The sequence below is a fragment of the Notothenia rossii genome (genome assembly GCF_949606895.1).
Source record: "Notothenia rossii genome assembly, chromosome: 2".
In the NCBI taxonomy this organism is placed as follows: Eukaryota; Metazoa; Chordata; class Actinopteri; order Perciformes; family Nototheniidae; genus Notothenia; species Notothenia rossii.
In genome coordinates, this window is record NC_136904.1 from 21155527 (window position 1) to 21177307 (window position 21781).

The 21781-nt window shown below is 39.8% G+C and overlaps 2 protein-coding genes across 4 annotated transcripts in view; one reads left to right on the forward strand and one right to left on the reverse strand.

Annotated features, from left to right (window-relative positions):
- ankrd11 (ankyrin repeat domain 11) overlaps positions 1–10044 on the reverse strand; it is a 105752-nt gene extending 95708 nt beyond the window's left edge. For both annotated transcript variants that reach the window (XM_079664052.1, XM_079664051.1), the window contains exon 1: positions 9602–10044. The gene's annotated coding sequence lies outside the window, so the exon portion shown is untranslated. The remainder of the gene's footprint in view (positions 1–9601) is intronic.
- Positions 10045–12173: 2129 nt separating this feature from the next.
- spg7 (SPG7 matrix AAA peptidase subunit, paraplegin) lies at positions 12174–21312 on the forward strand. 2 transcript variants are annotated; one of them, XM_079664061.1, is made up of 16 exons: positions 12174–12663; positions 15729–15831; positions 15929–16018; positions 16142–16523; positions 16804–16906; positions 17016–17141; positions 17326–17488; positions 17880–18053; positions 18152–18276; positions 18506–18608; positions 18810–18920; positions 19010–19125; positions 19421–19577; positions 19754–19917; positions 20120–20197; positions 20331–21312. In XM_079664061.1, the coding sequence occupies exons 1-16, from the start codon at positions 12445–12447 to the stop codon at positions 20535–20537; spliced, it is 2421 nt and encodes an 806-aa protein (XP_079520187.1). In that variant the 5' UTR covers positions 12174–12444; the 3' UTR covers positions 20538–21312. The 2 variants fall into 2 exon arrangements, with proteins under 2 accessions (XP_079520187.1, XP_079520188.1); XM_079664062.1 differs by having other exon boundaries at positions 12294–12348.
- Positions 21313–21781: the final 469 nt, after the last annotated feature.

A 21781-nucleotide genomic window follows, 5' to 3' on the forward strand; every position in this document is an offset into this window, starting at 1 on the left:
AGCGCTTTCCTGCGGAAGTACAGCGTCACGTACAGGCCCGGCATATGTACTACAGCGTCTCCAGTGCTCCCGAGCGGTGCCATGTGAACGGAATACTTTTTTGATATTGTATTTAGTTCGTTTGCATTTCGTATGCGTTTGCGTGTAAATGGGGTCTTAACCCCTCTGGGTCGTCTCTTTTTTTTTCTAATGTTCGGGATTTTAACTCGCAGTCCTGTAGTTCGAGTACTTAAAGTGTCACTAGGAGCTACATCAAAACAGAAGTCAGATAATAACGATATGTCCTCCGATGTAACAACCTCTAGTTGGTAACTTGCCTGACATTGTATTGGTGCTTAGGTCAGCAGGCAAAACGCAAGATGATTATTTGGTGTGGGCATTTTGGGCCTGGTACGAATGAAAAGATTTTAAAAAATGAGCCAGTAATGGAGCAAATAGTTAAAAAATATATCAAAAGCCAAAATATTGAATAGCTGTATTCAATACTATGACACAGTATTTTATCATTATGGCATGTTGTCATGGAGACATTCTTTTGTCCTTTATCTCAATGATCACAAATAAAACAGTAAAGTCATGCTATTCATTTCACAGTTTTAAGTGTTGTACTTGAATGTAGCCTGAACATTTTTAAACAGCAAATTATTTTTGTAAGATGATTTTGTGTTGCAGTAGAAACGAGCCAGATTCTGGATTTCTGTCCAGAATCTAAATAAATAAGCCATGACAAAAACAATCACAAAAGTATTTAAACTGTCTGGAAGCTATTAACCATAAAATATGACGAATATAAAGTACAAAAAGGCACATCAGAAATAGGTGTAACAGTAAAGCGCAGTTAAAACAGACAGTGGGATGAATCACAGCCTCTTTATAGCCACCGGCTGTAAAGAAAGAAAAGAGCTGAGTGGGGAAAATGCATGTACTGGTCAGGAAGGGTGCTTAGATCCTTTGTGTCAAGTTAACTGCCCCACAGTATGCGGGGGGCGGGGGGGACAAAGTATGGCTGCGTGTATTGGTGAGCAGGGGCATGGGCCCTGACTGACGGACCTCATCTCTTTGGTATTTAGATACGCCTTTGTTTTTCATTCACATCCCACCCGCACAGGCGCAGAGGCCCATCTCCCCACAGTCCTCCCCTCCCCCTTCCTGTTGTTGCATTTCAATGTAAATGGCTGGATGAATGGCTGCAGCTGGCCCATCAAAAGGCCGGCCCTGCTGAAGGACCTTGGGGGTTGAGATTCAGCCAGGCCACACCACCTCTAATCTCCCCCACCCAACACTTCGTACTAACACCCAACCCCCTATCTCATCCTAAAGTTTATGCCCAACATGAAAGAAAGATAAAAGATAAAAGTTGTTTGCCTCTTGGAACATAGCAATTATTGTATGGCAATAAATCCTAGACAATTTTTTATCTCAGGGTGACAAAGGTTGATTTGACTGGACACAACATCCTGCTCCATCTCAGTGAAACAAAAAGCATAAAAATGCTTTCACTTTTAGGAGGAAAAGACGCAAAGCCAAGTGTTTCCGGGCAAGGCTGTCTCGTCTTTTCCCCTGTGTGTCAGCTACAGTCTGAACAGACCAGAACAGCGGAGCCCAGAGGTACACATCACACAGACGGTCTCTGCCACCCGCTCCAAGACCTGGCCGACTAACCTCAGAACATTACCAAAGCTATGTATGGATAATACATCATCCCATGCAGCCTTCTGCTCAGCAGCAAATCCAGTCAAAAGAAAAACGTTTGTGTAAATAGTTCACTGTTTCCCCTAGGATGGAGTCATAGCGGCGGTGCTGAGGCACGTGGGCCCAGCATAATGTTTTTTTACGGTACGTCCACACAGCAGCTTTGAAAAAATCTTGGAGCTGGGCGTGTCTGAGAACTAGGGGGGTCCGTGGGTATGCCCCCCCGGGAAGATTTGTTTTGAACATTTTAAAGTAAAATGCTTCAATCTGGTGCACTTTGAGCACACACTTACTAGAGACCTGATCTAGGGTGTACAACTCTAAAAACACCCATATGAAAAAGATCGGTTTACATTTTAATAATCAAATAAGTATGTGAACATAACCAATAACCTACCATAGCCAATAACAAATAAATGTAACTTATTTTATTTCTGTTGTTCATTCATATCTTATTTGACCAGTTAATATTTATTTATTTATGCATATTTTTGTATCTCACCAACTTTAAACGGTATTTTTGGTTTACTGTCCTATAGTATACATTGGAAAGATTTCAAACCTGTTTTTATTTATCCTAATAATTATAAAGGAGTGAGAGAGAAACACATATTTGTTTGAGACCCACTGAGATAACTTAGACTAAAATTAACTATCTAAACACTTACGGCCCGTCTAAACTACAGGCATCGAAAAATGCTTACAACGCTTCGCCCATTCACTTGAATGGGGTGACGTAGAAGATTTTTAATCTTCGCCGAACTGCATTGTGGGGAGCATGGCATGGCTTTGCAAGCATCACGAGCATCTATCGGCATCAAAAGTTGAACAATGTTCTACTTTTGAGGCTCGATGCTTGGCATCAGCCAATCAAATCCCGTTTATGCAAATCCCACCAGTACAAGCGCTAGCCAATCAAACCGCGTGTATGCTGATACCGCAGGTCTTGACTATTTTCCATATGTCGTAAAATGGAGGATAAATTAATCATTGCCGTGGCAAGTGTCCCAGTCCTGTATGACTGTACTCTGTTCACCTACCGGGACCTAAACCGGAAGAACCAGGCATGGCGGGAGGTGGCAGAGACAGTTGGTGAAACTGTTAGGTTTTCAACTGTTTGGGGAGTTTATATCCAGTTTACTTCGTTGAAGAAGCGGGCTTTTTTTTGCTTTGTATGCCGGGGGCGGGCGGGAGATTCCTGATTGGTTGTTGGTCGCCTTGGGCGCGAGAAATCGCCAAGCCTCAGACACGCCCAGCTTCAAGATTGTTTGATGCCTGTAGTGTAGACGGGCCGTTAGAGTCCTTTACCTCACTGAGCCTCCCAGTCTGACAGGAGAGCTCTCCTCCACCATGGTTGTAGAAACATCTACTTCGTATATCCGTTAGCGCAGCTAGCACCAGATTCTAATAACAACAGCGCCAGTACCGGTGCACCCTCTTTCTCTCTCTCCCTCGCTCGCTCGCTCCAACGCTGGCTGTGAGCTGCGGGCGCCTGATAAGCCAACATCCCCCACTTTCATCACTTACAAGCGCCTATGTCAAAAATCGGCCCTGCCAGTACATACAGTGGCAATGTCTCAAGATTTAGCAAAAATACACCTTTATTGAACATACAGTAACACAAATATGGGAACCTGGCCCACAGCCATTTGTCTAATAGCTTACCTAGTCAGGTAAGTCTAGTGTGAACTACACGCACAAAGGGAAAGGTTATTATTATATCCAAGATGTTGTTTTATATCACTGTTCTCTAAGATAAACCATTGAGCAACTAATCTGTTATTGCAATAGTTGCAAGTCTATGAAAAGTAAGTTGATCAACGTATAAAACTACTAGTATTATGTGAATAAGGGAACAAATTATATCAGCCATTAGTAAATTAACAGGGAGAGAACCTTGCACATATAACGGCTACACTTCTTTAGGATGTTTCCGAATAAAACTAAGGCAACAACCACACTATTGCATATCTGTTTTAAAACTTTTGCTATGTTTATGTCTAGCCTCCTAACACATCCAGTGTTTTCTAACACCTATAAAGAGATGATTGAAAATGCGGCTGACCCTCCTTTAGTTAAAAGATTCTGTTATAGTCTTGACTGCTGTAGACATCTGAAAAACGATGTTACCCTATTCCCTTCCTCATTGAGTCTTACAAGTCATCACATGTTGTTCCCTGACTTGTCACAGCCCTATTACGTGACACGTTTCCCGAAGAAAGCAATAGACATCAGCCTCGACTAGTAGTGGTTAAAGTAACAAAACCGGTTGCAGGCCTTGCTGACTTTGTTGTTTAAGATGGCAACAGTGACACAGATAAATTTAGCATTTTATAATGCTCATACTGCCTACATCCACAAACATGATATCTTTGAGCGATAGCAACAATTCGCGTGTCAGCCCTACATTAAGTGGCATGCAGCATAAGCATGACCACTGTACGTAATTGGACAAACAAACAACCTTTTACATAAATGTATATAACATAACTACATTTATTAGTGGATCTTAACATAATATTATCATGTGGTTTTGAATACTTATATCAATATGGCAAACAAGCTAAGTTGTTGGTCAGCCGATGTTATAATGTATGTTTGCTAGAAATGCCAAAATATCAATCTACAGGAGTATACTTCTGTGTGACGTTTTTTAAATGTTTTGTATACTTACAATTTGTATCAAGCATATCACTATGTTTCAAATAAAAAACAGGACCACAACATTTTATTTTTCTGAGCTTTGATCAGAGAGATCAGAAGTGAAGTCCGTTAAAACCACTTCTCTGGAGGAACAGCAGCATGCCAGAATAGAGATCGTGTCCCTTTGATGTGCAAGAGACTCAGGGAAGAGAAAATATTACCAAGAGCGAGCAGTGGAAGGTTATGAAGTAAGAACAACCTATCACGAGTTAAAGATGCTATCAACCACCAGGACCTCCTAAACCCCAAAATGAGGCTCCACAGTCCCTGAGGGAAACTGCAGGATTGGGGCCCGCCATTTTGTTCTATTTTACTTGGAGGGTAGAGGAGGGGGCAAAGGCTGAATTTCAAAGGGCTTCAGATGCCATTCGAGTCTCCGCAGAGATTGTGCTGGTAGAATAGCAGCTATAAAAGATTTACACAACTCAAACAGGGAGGATGAGAAGGGAATGAGGGAGAAACAGAGACAGAGAAAGAAAAAGAAAGGCAGAGCCAGACAAAGAGAGGCAAGAAACAGGAGCAGCCATGCTTGTTTACCTAAAAGGACCACTCTCTCAGCACAAGAGGGGGGAGGGGAGAGCCTGCCCGGACAGAGGGCAGGCAGAGTGGGTGCTGGAATTGCAGCAATAGCATTCTTCCCCCTCTTACAACTAGCTGTATAATTCTTCAAAATGAATCTCAAGAAGATGGTTTCTCAGCCCATCAAGGGAGATATTGCTAAATGTACTGCACACTGTCAGCATCTTATCTTTATCATCACATGTTTTAAGTGGGCAGAAAATAAACACCATTTGCACCCTTAACAATCACTAATTTATATTGAAACGTTTTTGTGGAACTGAATGCCTACTACTTTCTGATCAGATGCTGTTTCCACAACATTGTATGGGGCAGCTATCTCTACTAAACTTGGTCTTTTTTTGTTTCCAATTGACGAAAGTGGAGAATAGTAAATGGAACTTCTTTTTTTTACAACCTTAATCGAGCAAATGGAAGATGCAGACCAATGGTGGTCAGAGAAAAGTAATCCAAAGTGGTCATGTACATCCAAACAATCCACCCAAAAACCATAAAGGTCCCCACTATGTAGTTACCTTAAGTGCATTTTAGTGGCCCATCCACAAATTACTTTGTGACCAGCCATGACCTTTCTTCAGTCCGACCCACAGCACAAATCTGTTGTAGTCAGAGAAGAAAGGTTTAAGCAAATGTTATGTTGAAGATGTTCAGCTGAGAATCCTGCAGTGACAACATACAGAGAAAACATTGTCTCAATGGATGGTCCATAAAATGTTGACAAATGCTCATCGTATTAACTAAAACCCCATGGTTCTTTAAACGTCTTAATTTCTAGGGCTGTCCCCAGTTGGTCGACTAAACTGGAAAGCCCCTCAGACTTCATTCAGAGCTATGCCTGGTCATTAAGTTAATCTTATCAGGCAAGAGCAGGGTCTCCCACACATAGACTTTACTTGGGCATCCGCCAAAGTATACTTCGCATGTTCGCGAGAACGACGCTATCTGCGATCGATTAACTACCCCTCCTGTACCTGTTTGCTCTGCTATCGCATGAAGGATCTGCTCCCCCCCCCCCCGTTCTCGGCTACAACCACAAGTAGATTTCAGATCTGAGGGAAACACTGCAAGTGTGAATCTTTCTGAGCCTGTAAACCCTCACAGGGGGACATGCAAACTATGCAGGTAAAAAGATTCCTCCATATCCACAGCCGGCCGAGTGCACATCATAACAAAACACGGAGCTTAATTATCCCTTACAACGTGTGCGCCTTTCTCATAATCGGAGGAAAACAGCAGCAAGGAGTCAGGCCGGAGCCTAGCCTAGCATCAACATATATAAACCTATGCTGACCTCAGAAAACGTTAAATGGATGAGGGCAAAATGCGGAGGTTTTTTCCCGCCGATTCGCATATTTTCGGTGTTTCCTTTTGCTGTGTTTTTATTGGTTTGTCATATTCAGATAAGAATGAGAGAATAAATTAACTAAATGTTCAGTGTGTGTCTTCGCTGCTTGTTCCAACACACATTACAAATCCCTCCCGGAGCTTCTGCTGTTTATTTTATATTTTGTGAAGCACAACTTACAATGCTTTTATAGTAACGTTCTTTCTCAGCCCTTGAAACTGGCGTAAACGGGCCTTCGCGCGCTATCTAGACCCTCCAGAAAAACTCGGGGAAAAATCCTTGATTATGCGATTAAACACACAGGATTTTTATGTGATTTTATGCTGTGAAATTGCGGGAAGTTGCAAATATGCGGAAAATAATAGATTTTTTTTTCCAATATTGGTCTGCCTTATTTATTCTCTCTCACACACAACCTGCCACTATAGTTAAACCCCTTTCCTATTCAATTATCACACACACACACACACACACACACACACACACACACACACACACACACACACACACACACACACACACACACACACACACACACACACACACACACACACACACACACACACACACACACACACACACACACACACACACACACACACACACACACACACACACACACACACACACACACACACACACACACACTTTAATAGCCTTAATTTTCACTCAATTGATTGATCAACTTTTAATACTTTTTAAGACCCCGCGGACACCCTGTAAAAAGTTAATATGCAGAGTCATATTTAGAAGAATGATATCTGGATAGCAACTACTGCAGTGGTTTCCACACCTTTTTTTTTTAAACTGCCTTCTCTAGCACATCATCCCTGAGATGCATAATGTATATTCATACTTTCATGCCATTTGTACTCAAACTCTGGTCTTTGGGTCTATGAAATGTGACTGTCAAGCCACCCAATCACCACAATCATGAGCATATTGTGCTTTAGCTTTCACTTTTGTTACGTTTTTTTAAAGAGGCAGGGACTCAGTTGTGTTTGTCTACAAATCAACCTGTCTTTCACAAAAATATATTGAGATCTACAAAAGAATGAGATGGCAAGCCAACATCTTAAAATGGAGGAAGAACATGGCAATCAGGCTTGTTTAACAACAGCACTTTGTTAGTTAATGTTCTGCATCCGGTCAAAACGACTATTAATGGAGCTTGAGACACAAGGGCAACTGTTAGGCAATGGAAGATAAGACAAATACAATTGTCTGTCTTTCTATGAGGCCTGCACAAAACATATAACCCCAATTTACAATCACAGCTCATGAGCTTTCTGACCCAAGCACAACTCCATTTCCTGTTGCAAGCAGATGGCAAGGTTTATTCTCTCTCATAGGACTTTTGGAACCGGGGCAAAATCTAGCGATCACTAATGGGAACCTGATGGGACGCAAAGTTCAGTAAGGCCAAATAGCATGGCACTGGTCCTTACTCATGACGATATATTTTGACCGAAATATCCCTGGTATGTAATGTGTGTATATATATATATATATATATATATATATATATATATATATATAATAATTATGCTGCATTAACGGCAAATATCAGCATTAAATGTCATTCATTTTTGATTAAGGTGACCACACAACCCTGTCCTCCATACTGTCTTGGAATGGCTACTTATGAGTCAAAAACAAATAGGTTAAAATATATGCACATACCCATTATATAAACAGAACTGTGAAAAATGTGTTTACAGCATATAGTACAAGACCATAAAAGTAATGTATTGACACACCATGTGTTAAAAGGCAAACTTTAGTTTAAATGAGATTGTCATTCCATGTGTTGGTTATCCCACATTCACAATGTAAACACATGGGTGATATATGGTAATGTTTTACAGATCCTGTTTCTCAAAATAACTCTGCTAAATCTTGTTTGTTTTTAAATCCCACACATCCTAATCTCTTTGTATAACAGAATTGGGCATGTGATACCATTCGAGGCTTTAACTATAGCACAAAGAAATAGGAGACAGAGATATGCATCACTGCCTCTGCAGTGTAGTCAACATGAACGCCCCAACAAGCTAAAACACTCAGTATCTTGGTGGAAAACACCACCAGCGGCACTGCAGTGTTTTCCACAGCATTGGTACTGCACCAAAGTCAAGAGCTTCTCCTCCATATTCCATTCCAGCTCAAATCCACCTCTTGTTTTGCCCCTCCTTTATATGACATTTAACACAGAAAACACAGGCACTCCACTGAACTAACTTGGGTAATTGTGACAGGTATCCATCCACGCAGTTCACTGTTAGTCTAACTATACAGGCTCTTACTGATAAATACAGATAGCCTGTCTGGGAATTTCGGAGAACTGTTCTTTAAATAGTCCTACAAAGCCACACATGTTCTTTTTGAGTTTAGTTCTAATAACCTAACCTATGCTTACTTTATAGACAGGCCACACATCCATTTTACTTTAGTGCTGGAACAGACCAGCAAATGGACAAGACATAGAGCTCATGATGAAATTTATGACGCTGGGCACACTTAACTGGAAAAGCAGGTAGGTTAGTATAGCTGTATATCAATCGCCAAATAACTAGTGCAACTGTGACAAGCAACAATATGTAAACATCTGGGTGTAATATCACACTCCTCTGACAATGCAATGATAATTAGTGTCAATGGTATTACACGTGTTCCAAGGGGCTAATACTGAAAGTAACGAACACATTTGAGCCAAACATTACTGTAGAACTTACTGAAGATGGGCAGTGTAAGTTAATACATGTTTGCTTCCAAGAAAAGCCTAAAAAAACACATGCTAGTCTATTAGTATCCATGTATACATATTGTATCAATGTATGCACCACTAGTTGCTTAGTCAACACATTATAATCTTGTCCTAAAGTGTAAACACTTAAAATGCCAGGCCTATCACATATGGCGACGTATTTAAAACAAGCGAGAACGTGTAGAAACAACTGAACAACTAACGTTACACCAAACTGAAAAACACACTTTTTAAACCACAATATCAGCATAACACAGCTACGCATACCCATAGAAATCCTGAATTCAAAGAGAGTAGCACACTAAAAATGTATGTCTATTTTCAGTCAAAACAGACTTATATACACATATACCTAACATGTAGCACATAATAAAAGTTAACAGTCCTAAGTAAATGAAGAAATTGCAAGTTGACCTTTGTCGCACAAACATCAAGCAGAGTTTACCATGGGGGCAGCAAGTCAGTTTGTTGTTGTTAACGCGTGAGCTATGCAGGAACATCAAAATGAGACTTACCTCTGACTGAATTTTTCACGGATTCAAATAGATTTAGAATCTTAATTGTTTAGTCAACGCCGCGATGTTTTCGCCCGATGCTGGATGGTCCCATTTGTCGCCGTCGGTTTAGTAAAGACTGGCCCGGAGACATCCGCATAAACTCACGACAACCATCGCAGCTCGAAAGCAGCTCACTGGAATCGAGGCTAGCGATAGCTTGTTAAAACCATGTAGACAAACAAACAGACGTCCAACGGAAGAAAAAAAACTAAAATATCCACGAAAAGTCGTTTACAGCGTAGCTATTTCGTCGTCCCCGCATACTACGAACCTTTAACACTCCATTTGTGCTCTGGTAGTCTTGCTTGGGTGAACGTAAACCATCAAAAGATCATATTTTGTTTCGATGTAATCCTCTCCGCCAACCAATTCGAGCGGTTTTCAAGCGGCCTTTGACTTCACAGTATGGACGCTAGGGACAGAAACGCTGGTGAATGAAACGAGCGATCTGATTGGCCACGGTGCAGTGGGCGGATCCCGTTTCCGCACTAGATGAAACTGACGCCATTTTGGCTCTACTCAGCATCCTGCTCTCACTTCAAAACAACACAAGCAGGGCTCCAACGTGGCTGACCGCAGTCCACAGTTTCACACGCAGGACAGGAGCCCACACCATTATATAGTAGGATACCATGAGAAGGAAATGGAGTACAGAGCCATTGGATGCACTCGTTTTCCACATTTCTAGGAACCTTGAACTGTCTTTTTCTCGATATGTGGTTTGTGTTGTGATTCGATTGTTTACAGGCTTTCTCATATGCAAATGTTGGTACACTTTTTAAGCATTTTTAAGCTGCAAACCGAGTCCCTCGCTCAAACAATACATTTCACAACAGTGATCAGTATTTATTTTCGACCTTGATGAAATGTAAAGGGCCGAGAGTGACAAGTAACTTTACTCAAGGACTTTTAAGTACCATTTTGACTTTACTTGAGTATTAATAATGGTAATAATTATATTACGTATTACATTTTATTTATTTTACAATTTAAGTGAGCATGCCTTTTATATACAACATAAGTGATATGGTGTAATGCTAAACTACCCAGTTAGCATCTAGCATTTTGTCCATAATACATTTAGGATTTGAATATGCTATTTTAAGACGGTTGTATTGTTACTTTTTAGTATGTCATCTGAGTAATTATTCCACCAATGAATAAAAAGTATGTTTTTTATTCAATTATGTGGGTCAGACCTTTTACACGGCGTGCGGGTCAGAGTGGAGAACAGATGGCAAGAAAGCGGGGCGTGCTGGTGAACTAACATGACGCACCCATGGTCGAAATGAAACGGGAGGTAATGAAACGAAGGCTCCCATTGGCTCAAGGAAAAGTTCCATATTCTTAATGGTGTTTGTAACATGTCATTTAAAATGACCTGTACACGTCGCTTCTTACGACATTGCTAAGATATGAGGGGCAGCAATTTCCTTGTTTTATCTCTCAAATAAAGACACCACCAGCTGATTTCACATGAGGAAATATTTCTTAAAATCTATTTTTGAGGTGTTTTTCTTTCAAATAAAACAGCAGATAATTGACCCTACTTGGCACTTGTTCCATGATCTCAAACTATGTAACCACTTGGATACGTTTCGTTTCACAACTGACAGCATTTAGCAATGTCTGTATTATTATTTGTGCTAAAGAATGCTGAATCCAGAATTTACTCAATTGACTAAAAGCGCCCTCTGCTGGAATATTGCTGTAGTGTCTACCTACGTTTAGTATTTCATGGACTACCTGTTTTTAAGGGTTTCAGAGAATATTCTGAACTGATCACACAATAATTTGATGGGGAGAAATACAATTGTAATCACTAATAGTTTGTCCTTCTATTTTCTTGACAGATAATAAAAAGGATATTTCTGTTTTGTTTGTTTTTATATTTATTTATTTTAGTTTACTCTCTTTTAAATATATATTTGGTATGGTTGTATAAAATATGTGTCCCACACAGGTCATTGTATGTTTGTGTTTTATTATGTGTATTTATGTGCTTGTGTGATTTGAAGAAGGGAGTTGTTACATTACATTTGTGGTCTGCTGTGTTTTATGCGTATTTGTACTTTCTTAATAACATTAGACACGGATATCATTATCCAATAACACATGTTATACAACACGAGACAAACCCTGGACCCAAGGTGGCTCTATATTGTGTACTAAATGTATAAACTCAAACTAAATAGGCATATATCTTGGTTGCGTAGTCAGTAGCCTATGCGTCCACTTGTGGGGTATAAATGCAGATTTAACATCGCTACATTGCACAGAGTCAATATTATCTTAAAAAATGTGGGCATAATTTTAAAACAGTAGAAATGTAGGTAAAGTTAACCAACTAACTGAAATATTACGTGAGACTGGAGTTGCACAACCTCTGCGTAAAGGTCTGCGCAGCGGGAAGGTCCTTGAAGAACAACAAGAAAGGTTGGAGTTTAAAGTTCGAGGCAAACATTTTTGGAAAGGCTATAGTTATTAAATATTCAGCACATATTAAACATAATCCTTACACAATTGGTACTTAGGTACAGCAAAAATAATTGAATTAACTGTAAATACATGTTTTTTATTTATTTATTTTCCGTCCACAGGAAGTCCGGAGAGGATGGTTGCAGTGTTGATATGGAGCTGACATCTTTGCTCGGCTGCACTGTTGGATAACCTAGCAAGCTAGCGCTAAACGGATTTAACAGAGGGTAAATAAATGTGTTCACTCACAAATTGAGCTTTATAGAAAACGAGAGGCTATGGCATTGACATTTTTCAGATAATAAACAACTTCCAGGGATAAAATGTCGGCGTTGCTGTTGCAGCATCGTAGTGGTTTTTGTAGAAAATACAGTACAGGGTTATTGTGGACACTGTCAAGGCGAAACTCTCACCTACTATCACACAAGCCTTCATCCAGCAATAGTGTTCAAAATGTGCTGCTCAGGTGTGCTAATGTCAGAAAGGTACTTCTTTCAAAATCGAATCGGACACTTACAAGTGAACCACAGAAACTCATTCAGGTAAGTCAATAACACTTCTCAATATGTTTGCTTGTGTAACTGGTAACATGTTGATGTGAATACAATGTGGAGAGACAAACCAATAACGCTCATCAGATGATTGGAACAGGTAGCCCTTATTGAGAATCTTCACCTTGAATGTTCACTATGGAGAGAAATTAACACGATTCTGCATTCTTTAGCAGAATTTTAAAAATACAATTGTTAGTGATTTGTATTAACAATATCTATTGTTGCTGTCTCCCTGTGCTTTAAATAAGATTATTGGCTACAATGAATCTAATTCCAAGTATGTTTCTCAGTCTGTAGCCACACTTATTTTAAAGGTCCCCTATTATGCTGTTTTTCATGAATATACTATAGGTCTCAGATATATGGGGCATTCTACCGAATTAGTGCAAAGTGCGGTCCCACAACAAGAAAAACAATTTAACAAAACAATTAAAGGTGGGGTAGGTAATTTTGGAGAAACCAGCTCGAGTGCGCTAGAATTGGAAAATACACAGCCGGAAAAAATCTGCCACTTCCTTACAGAGCCTCTCCTCCAACACACACGAACGCGCACATGACCAATGAGGGCACGAGTTAAGTTTGTGCACAGATGGAAGGCTGACAGGCAGGTAGGCCATCCAGTTATTTTAGCCGGGCCGGCTAAAATGATTGGTCGTGCTTTTTACAGTACGACTTCCACAGATGAAATATATTTTTATGGATTTTTTGGTCAAAGCACTTAAGATATTCATTGCTATCGGGATGTTAAGAGCATTCCATGGAATATAACAAAAAGTGTATCTCGAGCCGGTTTCTCAAACTTACCTACCCCACCTTTAAGTATTCAGACATAGATATTTACTAGGAATGTGTTATGGTCTATTTAAACATAAGGCATTCAATTATATAGTTATAAGCTTAATATACAAAAACATCATTTATAGGGTACTTTCTATTGGGAAGTAAGTCCCCAACACTGACATCTACATTTCAATTTCTGTAAATAACACTTAAAACATTTTTATTTTATTTGTGTTCAATGGTGTATTTTGAATATCTTTATGATTACATTCAAACTGAAGTTGGAATATTTAGATTTATTGTGGGTTTAATTTTTTAATAAAAAAACTATACTAAAAAAATCATGTTTTCATGTCACTACCGAAACACAAGGGGTTTTATTTAGTCCAATGGCTGAGCCTGGTTTTTAGCCACACCCCTGCATGTTTGACTAGGCAGTGACACTGCATCCCTATCCCTCATTGCTGAATGGCAAGTAGCTATATCCCATACTTTTGAAATAAATCTGTTCCAAAATTTGAAAATCGGCGTGTAACCTTAAGAATTGTCACTACCGAACACATATTATCTTCAATTAAGTAAACTTTTTCGGAGTTTTATCATGCAAAGTATTGTGTAATATATGTGTATGCTAGGCATGTACTTGCTAGCATGCTTTAGTTATGCTCAATTTTAGCTAGAATCGTCACTACCGAAACATTCACTACCGAAACATATGGTTAAGTTTCGGTAATTGACATGATCGTTTCGGTAGTGACACAATGGAATGGTAAGCAGGTAAATCCCATCATTTTGAAATAAATGTGTTTTTTAAAGTCTGAAAATCAGTGTGTTACTTTAAAGTTCTCTTATTATACTATTTGTAGGCATATATTATAGGTCTCAGATATATAAAAAACATGTCTATGAAGTGTTTTGCTCAGAATACCAAACAGATCACCCATTGTAGCCTCATCCCCCTCTATTTCAGCCTGTTAATAAAGTGCTGATTCTGGGTCAGTAGCTTCAAACATTCACACTTCAACATAAGGCATGTTATGAGTTAAGATTAAGCAATAAGGTTGAGGGAATACGATACAACCTTGAGAACAAAATACTGTAGTCACTACCGAAACACTGGATGTTTTGTAAAAAATTAAGTATATTGACTTATCAACTAAAAGGATATGATACTAATTGGTTTAATGTATTTCAACAATCATCAACTCTGGAATCAATATGATCAGTATTATGCATTTTTACAAAGACAGTTTGCATTATGATTTTTAGAAATTGAACTTTGAAATTGTATTAAAAATGAAATTGCATTGATTTAATGGTGAAAACCCTCAAGAAATATTTGTTAAAATACTATTTAGAGAAGGGAAGGTAAAACAATCTTAACAGGTTAATATAATACTTTTTTTACTACAGTGTATGTACTATGTTTCGGTAGTGACCATTCTTGGTACAGGAAGAACATTCCAATACAGTCTGAAAATACGATATAAAAATGTACGGTTCTTTTACTAGATATGCGTAATTTAGATAAGGTAGAAAATATATATGGACAACGTTTTGGGGGAAAAACATAAACAATTTCAAAACTGTTTCAACCTGACTTTGCACCAATTCGGTAGAATGGCCCATTTACAAAACATGTCTCTGAAGTGTTTGGCTCGAAATACCCAACAGATAATGCATTGCAGCATCCCATAATCCCCTCTGTTAAAGCCCTGTTTCAAAAGTGCTGATTCTCTGTCTGTTACTTTAGATGAAAATAAGGAGCCACTCCCCACGCCCCTCTGAGAGATATCTGGTTAAAAAGAACACAATGGTACTCTAGGAGGAGATTGGGGGTGGGCGGGTGTTACCTTGGTTGCTGATTGGCTAATGGTTACACAAGCCACAAAATCGTTATGACATCATAAAGTGGCCAAAATCTGATCATCTCATTTTCAGACAGGTTTTTATATAAATGGATCAGGACAAAAAGTGAGGGAATCTTTTTTCCTGAAATGTTCAGAATCTCTTTACAGAGGGGACGCATGATTATGTATAAAATACATGAAAAAGGGGATTTTGCATAATAGGTGACCTTTAATGAACTGAGAGTATCTTTTCTACTGTGCAAGTCTTTTAATTTCAATTTAGATTCATGTATGTTGCTTCTCCTCTGTTGTAATTTCAATGTATTGTGAAGAGGTTTTAATGCATGGGCAAAGTACACCTTTTAAACTTTCTCTATGGCCTTTTTGTTCTGATCATTTGGCACTTCATTGTTCCCACTACAGAGCCTCCTCCACAGACCCTTGGGTCCTGGCATGGTGGGACTTAGCAAAGAGTTAATCAGAAACAACCTGCTGAGGAACCCTGTTGGTTTGGTAAATCTATTAGGTAAACAATGAGTTTTGTCTTTCTTAAAATTATGATATCATATCATTTTACCTTTTTTTCTTATAGCTATTGATGATGGAAAACATTTTGATTTCAGGGTCTATAAACTTCTTTAGTACATCTCAATCTAAACAAGAGAAAAATAAAGGCAGTGGACCAAAGGAAAAAACTCCAGTGGAAGATGAAGGTAAGTGATCAATGGCTATTACTGGCACATGGCCAGTTAATAATTGAACATCATCTGTCTGATCTTTGAATCTGTCTTTAAACCTTTTTATTATCTTTCTCCACAATCTGTATCACCTTTCAGAGGAGAAAAAGCGCAAAGACCAGGAACGCCAGATGTACAGGGACCGGCTGCGGACCCTCTTCATCATTGCGCTCGTCATGAGCTTGCTGAACTCCATCAATACCAGCGGTGGCAACATCTCTTGGAACGACTTTGTCCATGAGATGTTGGCCAAAGGAGAGGTGTCCCGTGTGCAGGTCTCTCCTGAGAGTGACATTGTAGAAATCTACCTTCATCCCGGAGCAGTTATTTTTGGAAAGCAGAGGCTGGCCCTCATGTACAGAATGCAGGTTGCCAACATTGACAAATTTGAGGAGAAGCTGAGAGCTGCTGAAGAAGAGCTGAATATTGACGCTAAGGATAGGATACAGGTGTCCTACAAACGCACCGGATTCTTCCGCAAGTAAGAACATGACCTTTCTCAAAATGATTTGTGTTATAAATTGAGCAGTTCCATCTTTATCTATGCCATCTACAAACACAGTACAACTAGTTTCATAAAGAGCCAATAGGTTCTGACATTACAGTATTTGTCGTTACGAACTGTAATGTCTTCATAAGGTACTTCTAGTTTAACAGTAAACTGCTCAAATTTGCACAAAATCACATTTAAAATGTGTTCTTAATCCGTAAATTCCGATTAAATAAGTAATCTCCTGTTTTTTCATCCCTCTTCTTTACAGTGCAGTCTATGCTCTAGGGATGGCTGCTATTGGTGTAGCTATTCTCTGGTATATCTTCCGACTAGCTGGCATTGGGGGCAGAGAAGGTGGCTTCAGTGCTTTTGTGAGTGAAACTAATGCTAGTGTACATATAGGGTTCTTTGTTGGTTCCACTGATTTTTCTCATTTTTTTTAACAAGTGTATTAATTTCATGTCACATTCGACTTAACAGAATCAACTGAAGATGGCCAAGTTCACCATTGTGGACGGCAAGTCCGGTAAAGGTGTGAGCTTCAAGGATGTGGCGGGCATGCACGAGGCTAAGATGGAAGTAAAGGAATTTGTCGACTACCTCAAGGTAACACACCAGACCCACAGTCATATACTTTGGTTTTACATTGTACTTTTACCCTGTTTTTTAATGTTAGGTAGAAAATCACACATCAAACTTTGTTAGAATATCTACTACGGTACTTAAAGTGTGTTTTTTCACAAATAACTATAACAACTTTAATTTTAACTTACCACATTGGATTTGTCAGAATCCAGAACGATACCTTGTATTGGGAGCCAAGGTTCCCAAGGGTGCCTTACTGCTGGGGCCCCCAGGTTGTGGAAAGACCCTCCTGGCCAAGGCTGTAGCCACCGAGGCCCAGGTCCCCTTTCTGGCTATGGCAGGCTCTGAGTTCGTGGAGGTCATTGGAGGTTTGTAAAGTCAGCATCAGCAGACATTATGGCATGGAGCAGGTCAACATAAAAATAATGCTGATATTCAATACAACAGTAGATAATGATAGTTATGGTAATACTGTGATATAGATTAAATGTCTGTTCCTGTGTTTCAATGCAGGGTCATTCTGTAATGACACTTCTCTTGATGTGTTTAAGGATTGCCATCACATGACTAATGATTTGTTGTAGGTTTAAATATCCTCTCCAAAATTGTGTCGGTGATATCCAATTATTGGTAAAAAAATGTGATTTAATTTGAGGGATCACTCCTCAGTATTTGTGTCAGAAGGTAATAGCTTGAACCAAATTAGATGCTATCGGTTTGTCTTCAGTTTTGAGTTTATAATTGTATGTTTGTGTGTAGGCCTGGGTGCTGCTAGGGTGAGGAGTCTGTTCAAGGAGGCTCGAGGCCGAGCGCCATGCATCGTCTACATCGATGAGATCGATGCTGTGGGAAAGAAGCGCTCCACCAACACGTCGGGTTTCTCCAATACTGAAGAGGAGCAGACTCTCAACCAGCTGCTGGTAGAGATGGATGGTGTGTATAAAACCTGGGATTTCAGAGAAGATTGTTGTCAACAGACGTGGACTTTTCTTTCAGAACAATGGCACATTTCTTCCTTCTTTTTTTTTCAGGAATGGGAACAACAGACCACGTCATTGTCCTTGCTTCCACCAACAGAGCAGATGTCTTGGACAATGCTCTCATGAGACCCGGCAGACTGGACAGGCACATCTTTATAGATCTGCCCACACTGCAGGTAGTCTTAAGAATATACCTTATCAGTTTAAACATATTAACACATTTCATGTTGTCACTATTTTAAAGCATGACACCTTTTGGAGCTGCTTCCTGGTATCCTGTAAAGCCATCTCACATTATCAAGCAAACAAACATATGGACAGATAAACCGTGGTAATTGTGTAGGAGGTTAAGACAGACTTTGTCAGTTAAATCTAATTTGTTTCATATTTATTGTCCTTTCTCAGGAGAGGAGGGAGGTCTTTGAGCAACATCTTAAGATCTTGAAGCTGACCCAGCCCCCGGATACCTACTCTCTGCGTCTAGCTGAGCTCACCCCAGGCTTCAGTGGTAAACACATATATTTACTGTTTTGTTTTTGTGTAAATCATAAACATCTGTGACCCTAATAAAGTAATGACCAGCCTCTATGAATAAAGCATGTGATCAACAACCATGAACCGTCACAACCAAACACTGGTGATGTTTACTGAACTGTCATTCCCATAATGGTGATCATATGGTTGTTTCCTACTCACTTTGTCTCTACAGGCGCAGACATTGCAAACATCTGTAACGAAGCCGCCCTGCATGCTGCCAGGGAAGGGCACAAGTCCATCGATACCTTTAACTTTGAGTATGCAGTGGAGAGAGTATTAGCAGGTACAATGATGCAAACACTGAATTATGGAAGTACATTAAAATAAATGTCACCTGCCACTTTGGCTAAATCTGACAGTGTGTGTTTTCAGGGAGTGTAAAGAAGAATAAGATCCTGTCTAAAGAGGAGCAGAGGATTGTTGCCTTCCATGAGTCTGGACATGCTTTAGTGGGATGGCTTCTTGAGCACACAGAGGCAGTCATGAAGGTAAGGCACGTCTGCTCCCTGATTTAGTGAATACTTTTTTGGCCCGTTTCAAAATGTGACTTAATTGATGGCTTTATCTTTATAAAAAAAATCTCTTGTAAATCAGTCATTGCCATACTTTATTAACACAAGTGGTTCTGAGAAATAAATTGATGTGTATTATCTCGAGGTTGAGAGGATGACTCTGGGCATCGTTTAGGATTTGTGGACTTAAAGTCCAGCACTAATTAACAATGTAGATTGTTATAGTTTGACTGGCAGAATGCAGGATTCTCCATCATCTTTTTTTTTTTAGGTGTCCATTGCTCCGCGTACTAATGCCGCCTTGGGATTCGCCCAGATCTTACCTCGCGACCAGTACCTGTTCACAAAGGAGCAGCTGTTTGAGCGGATGTGCATGGCTCTGGGAGGACGAGCTGCTGAGGCCATCACTTTTAACAAAGTTACAACAGGTACTCTCCATCTATTGTATATCCACTGTGATCACAGCTTGCCACGACAATTAACGCTCAACTCTGATTAGAAATGGTGGCCGAGTATCCAAAAGTAAACTGCTAAACATCTAAATATAAAGACTGTCCTATACTGTGCACTAACAGGGATTGAATTACCCTCGCTTTGTCCCCAGGAGCTCAGGATGACTTGCGTAAGGTGACCCGTGTGGCCTACTCTATGGTGAAGCAGTACGGCATGTGTGACAGCGTTGGCCAGGTCTCATTCCCCGAGACAGAGCAGCAAAACGGCGTCGGACGCAGACCCTTCAGCCAGGGCCTGCAGCAGCAGATGGATCATGTGGGTTATACAGATTGATTATATCTCCGTTAGCCCACATTAGCACACACATAGGGAGTTCAAGTTAGTTTTGACTGATATTTGTATCAGTTGATTTGAAATATAACTGCTTCTCATCTCCCTGTTCATTTTCCAAGGACAAAGTGAATGTTGCTCCATGCCATTATTTAATAAATCCATTTAAATCACTTGTTCTTCACAGGAGGCTAAGACCTTGATAGCGCGTGCTTACAGGCACACCGAGAAGATCCTACTGGACAACAGAGACAAGCTGGCACTGGTCAGTTTATCCCTTCTTTGATCATAAATGTTATTTAGATTGTAGCTTTTTCATACCACTGAGCCTCGCCTGTATTACCTTTGGTTTGTTTTAAGTTCTAAACTTTTCTTTTTTTTTCTTTTTTCGGTTCCAGTTGGCCAACGCGCTGATAGATAGAGAGGTGGTGAACTACGAGGACATTGAGGCGTTGCTGGGGCCACACCCCCATGGGCCCAAGAAGCTGATCGCCCCACAGAACTGGTTGGAGGCCGAGAGGGACAAACAAGACACGGGAGAGGACCAACCTCCCCCACCTCCCCGTAAAGACAGAGACGAGGACGCAAATCCACAGTTGGTCTGATATTAAAGTGAATGTATCAGAATTGTTCAAATGCTTCATTTTGTGGGGTCACCAGGGGAATTGTATAAAACCTGGTATTGATCCCTTACTTTGAAGCTTTATATGCCTGAAAGGGAAACCATCAACGTTCCCATGCATATGTCGTGTTTCAAATACACCTGTTTTCTAGCTGACCCTAAAACACACCAAATACATTTCTTTTGGTAGGACTTTTTTTCTGTAATGTGTTTGCTGCACAGCCATATTAGGTCATCGGAGCACTCAAATCAGTTCTATTTAAATGTCTCTTACTAGCCTAAACTACGGATATTTTAGAAAAGCTCTCTGAATTGCAAAAATATACATACTGTATGTGCTACAGTAGGTTTTATGCATCTATACTGTTGCATATACAGTTTTGGATTAAAGTAATACTTGAGGATTTGTTATTTCAAATCTGCAAATTATAAAGCAACTGCTAGTTGTTGGTAACTCGTCATACTGTACTAATAAAAGTTGATCTTAGGTGTGATTATTCTACTTTGTCCGAGCTAACCCTTTGTACCGGTGTTATGATGAAACTACAAATAGGCTAAAGGTTTGTTTTGTTGAATATGCGGCTGATTAGACTTCACACATCTGTCCTTTTCTCACCATGAGATTTAAGGATTAAATAGGTTGAAGGAAGTGTTTTTTTTATAATTCAAATCCTAGTTTTGGTTTGTTTTATGCAAGTGAGTATGGAGTCCAAAAGGATAGCGTTGTCAAATATTAAAATAAAGTGATGTAAATAATGTGTGTTGTATCAAATGATCATGGAAACAGACCATTTACTTTTACACATTGTGTTATGTTGCAGCCTAATGCTTAATTTCTTCCTCATTAATCTTCACTAAATACCGGTGTAGTACAAACAAATACACATAACCCTGATACACTGTATATTATTGGATGTACATTAAACCTAAGTATGTACTTAAAGCACTATTGCCGGTGATAACAGCCTCGAGTCGGCTCGGGGATAACGTGACAACACACCTGGATCTGTGGATTTTCTGCCAGTCTTCTCCGCAGGTCTTTTCAGTCGCAGTCGGGTTGGAGGGTACAGTTGGTGGACTGTCATCATGTCTCTTTTGTCTTAAGAGAAGCTTCCATCTGACCACTTTGACATTAACCAAGATCGGTGGAGAGTTGCAGTCCTTCTGGAAGACTCTTATCTCCACACAGGGTCAACCATAGTAACCACCAGGTTCTTGGTAACATCT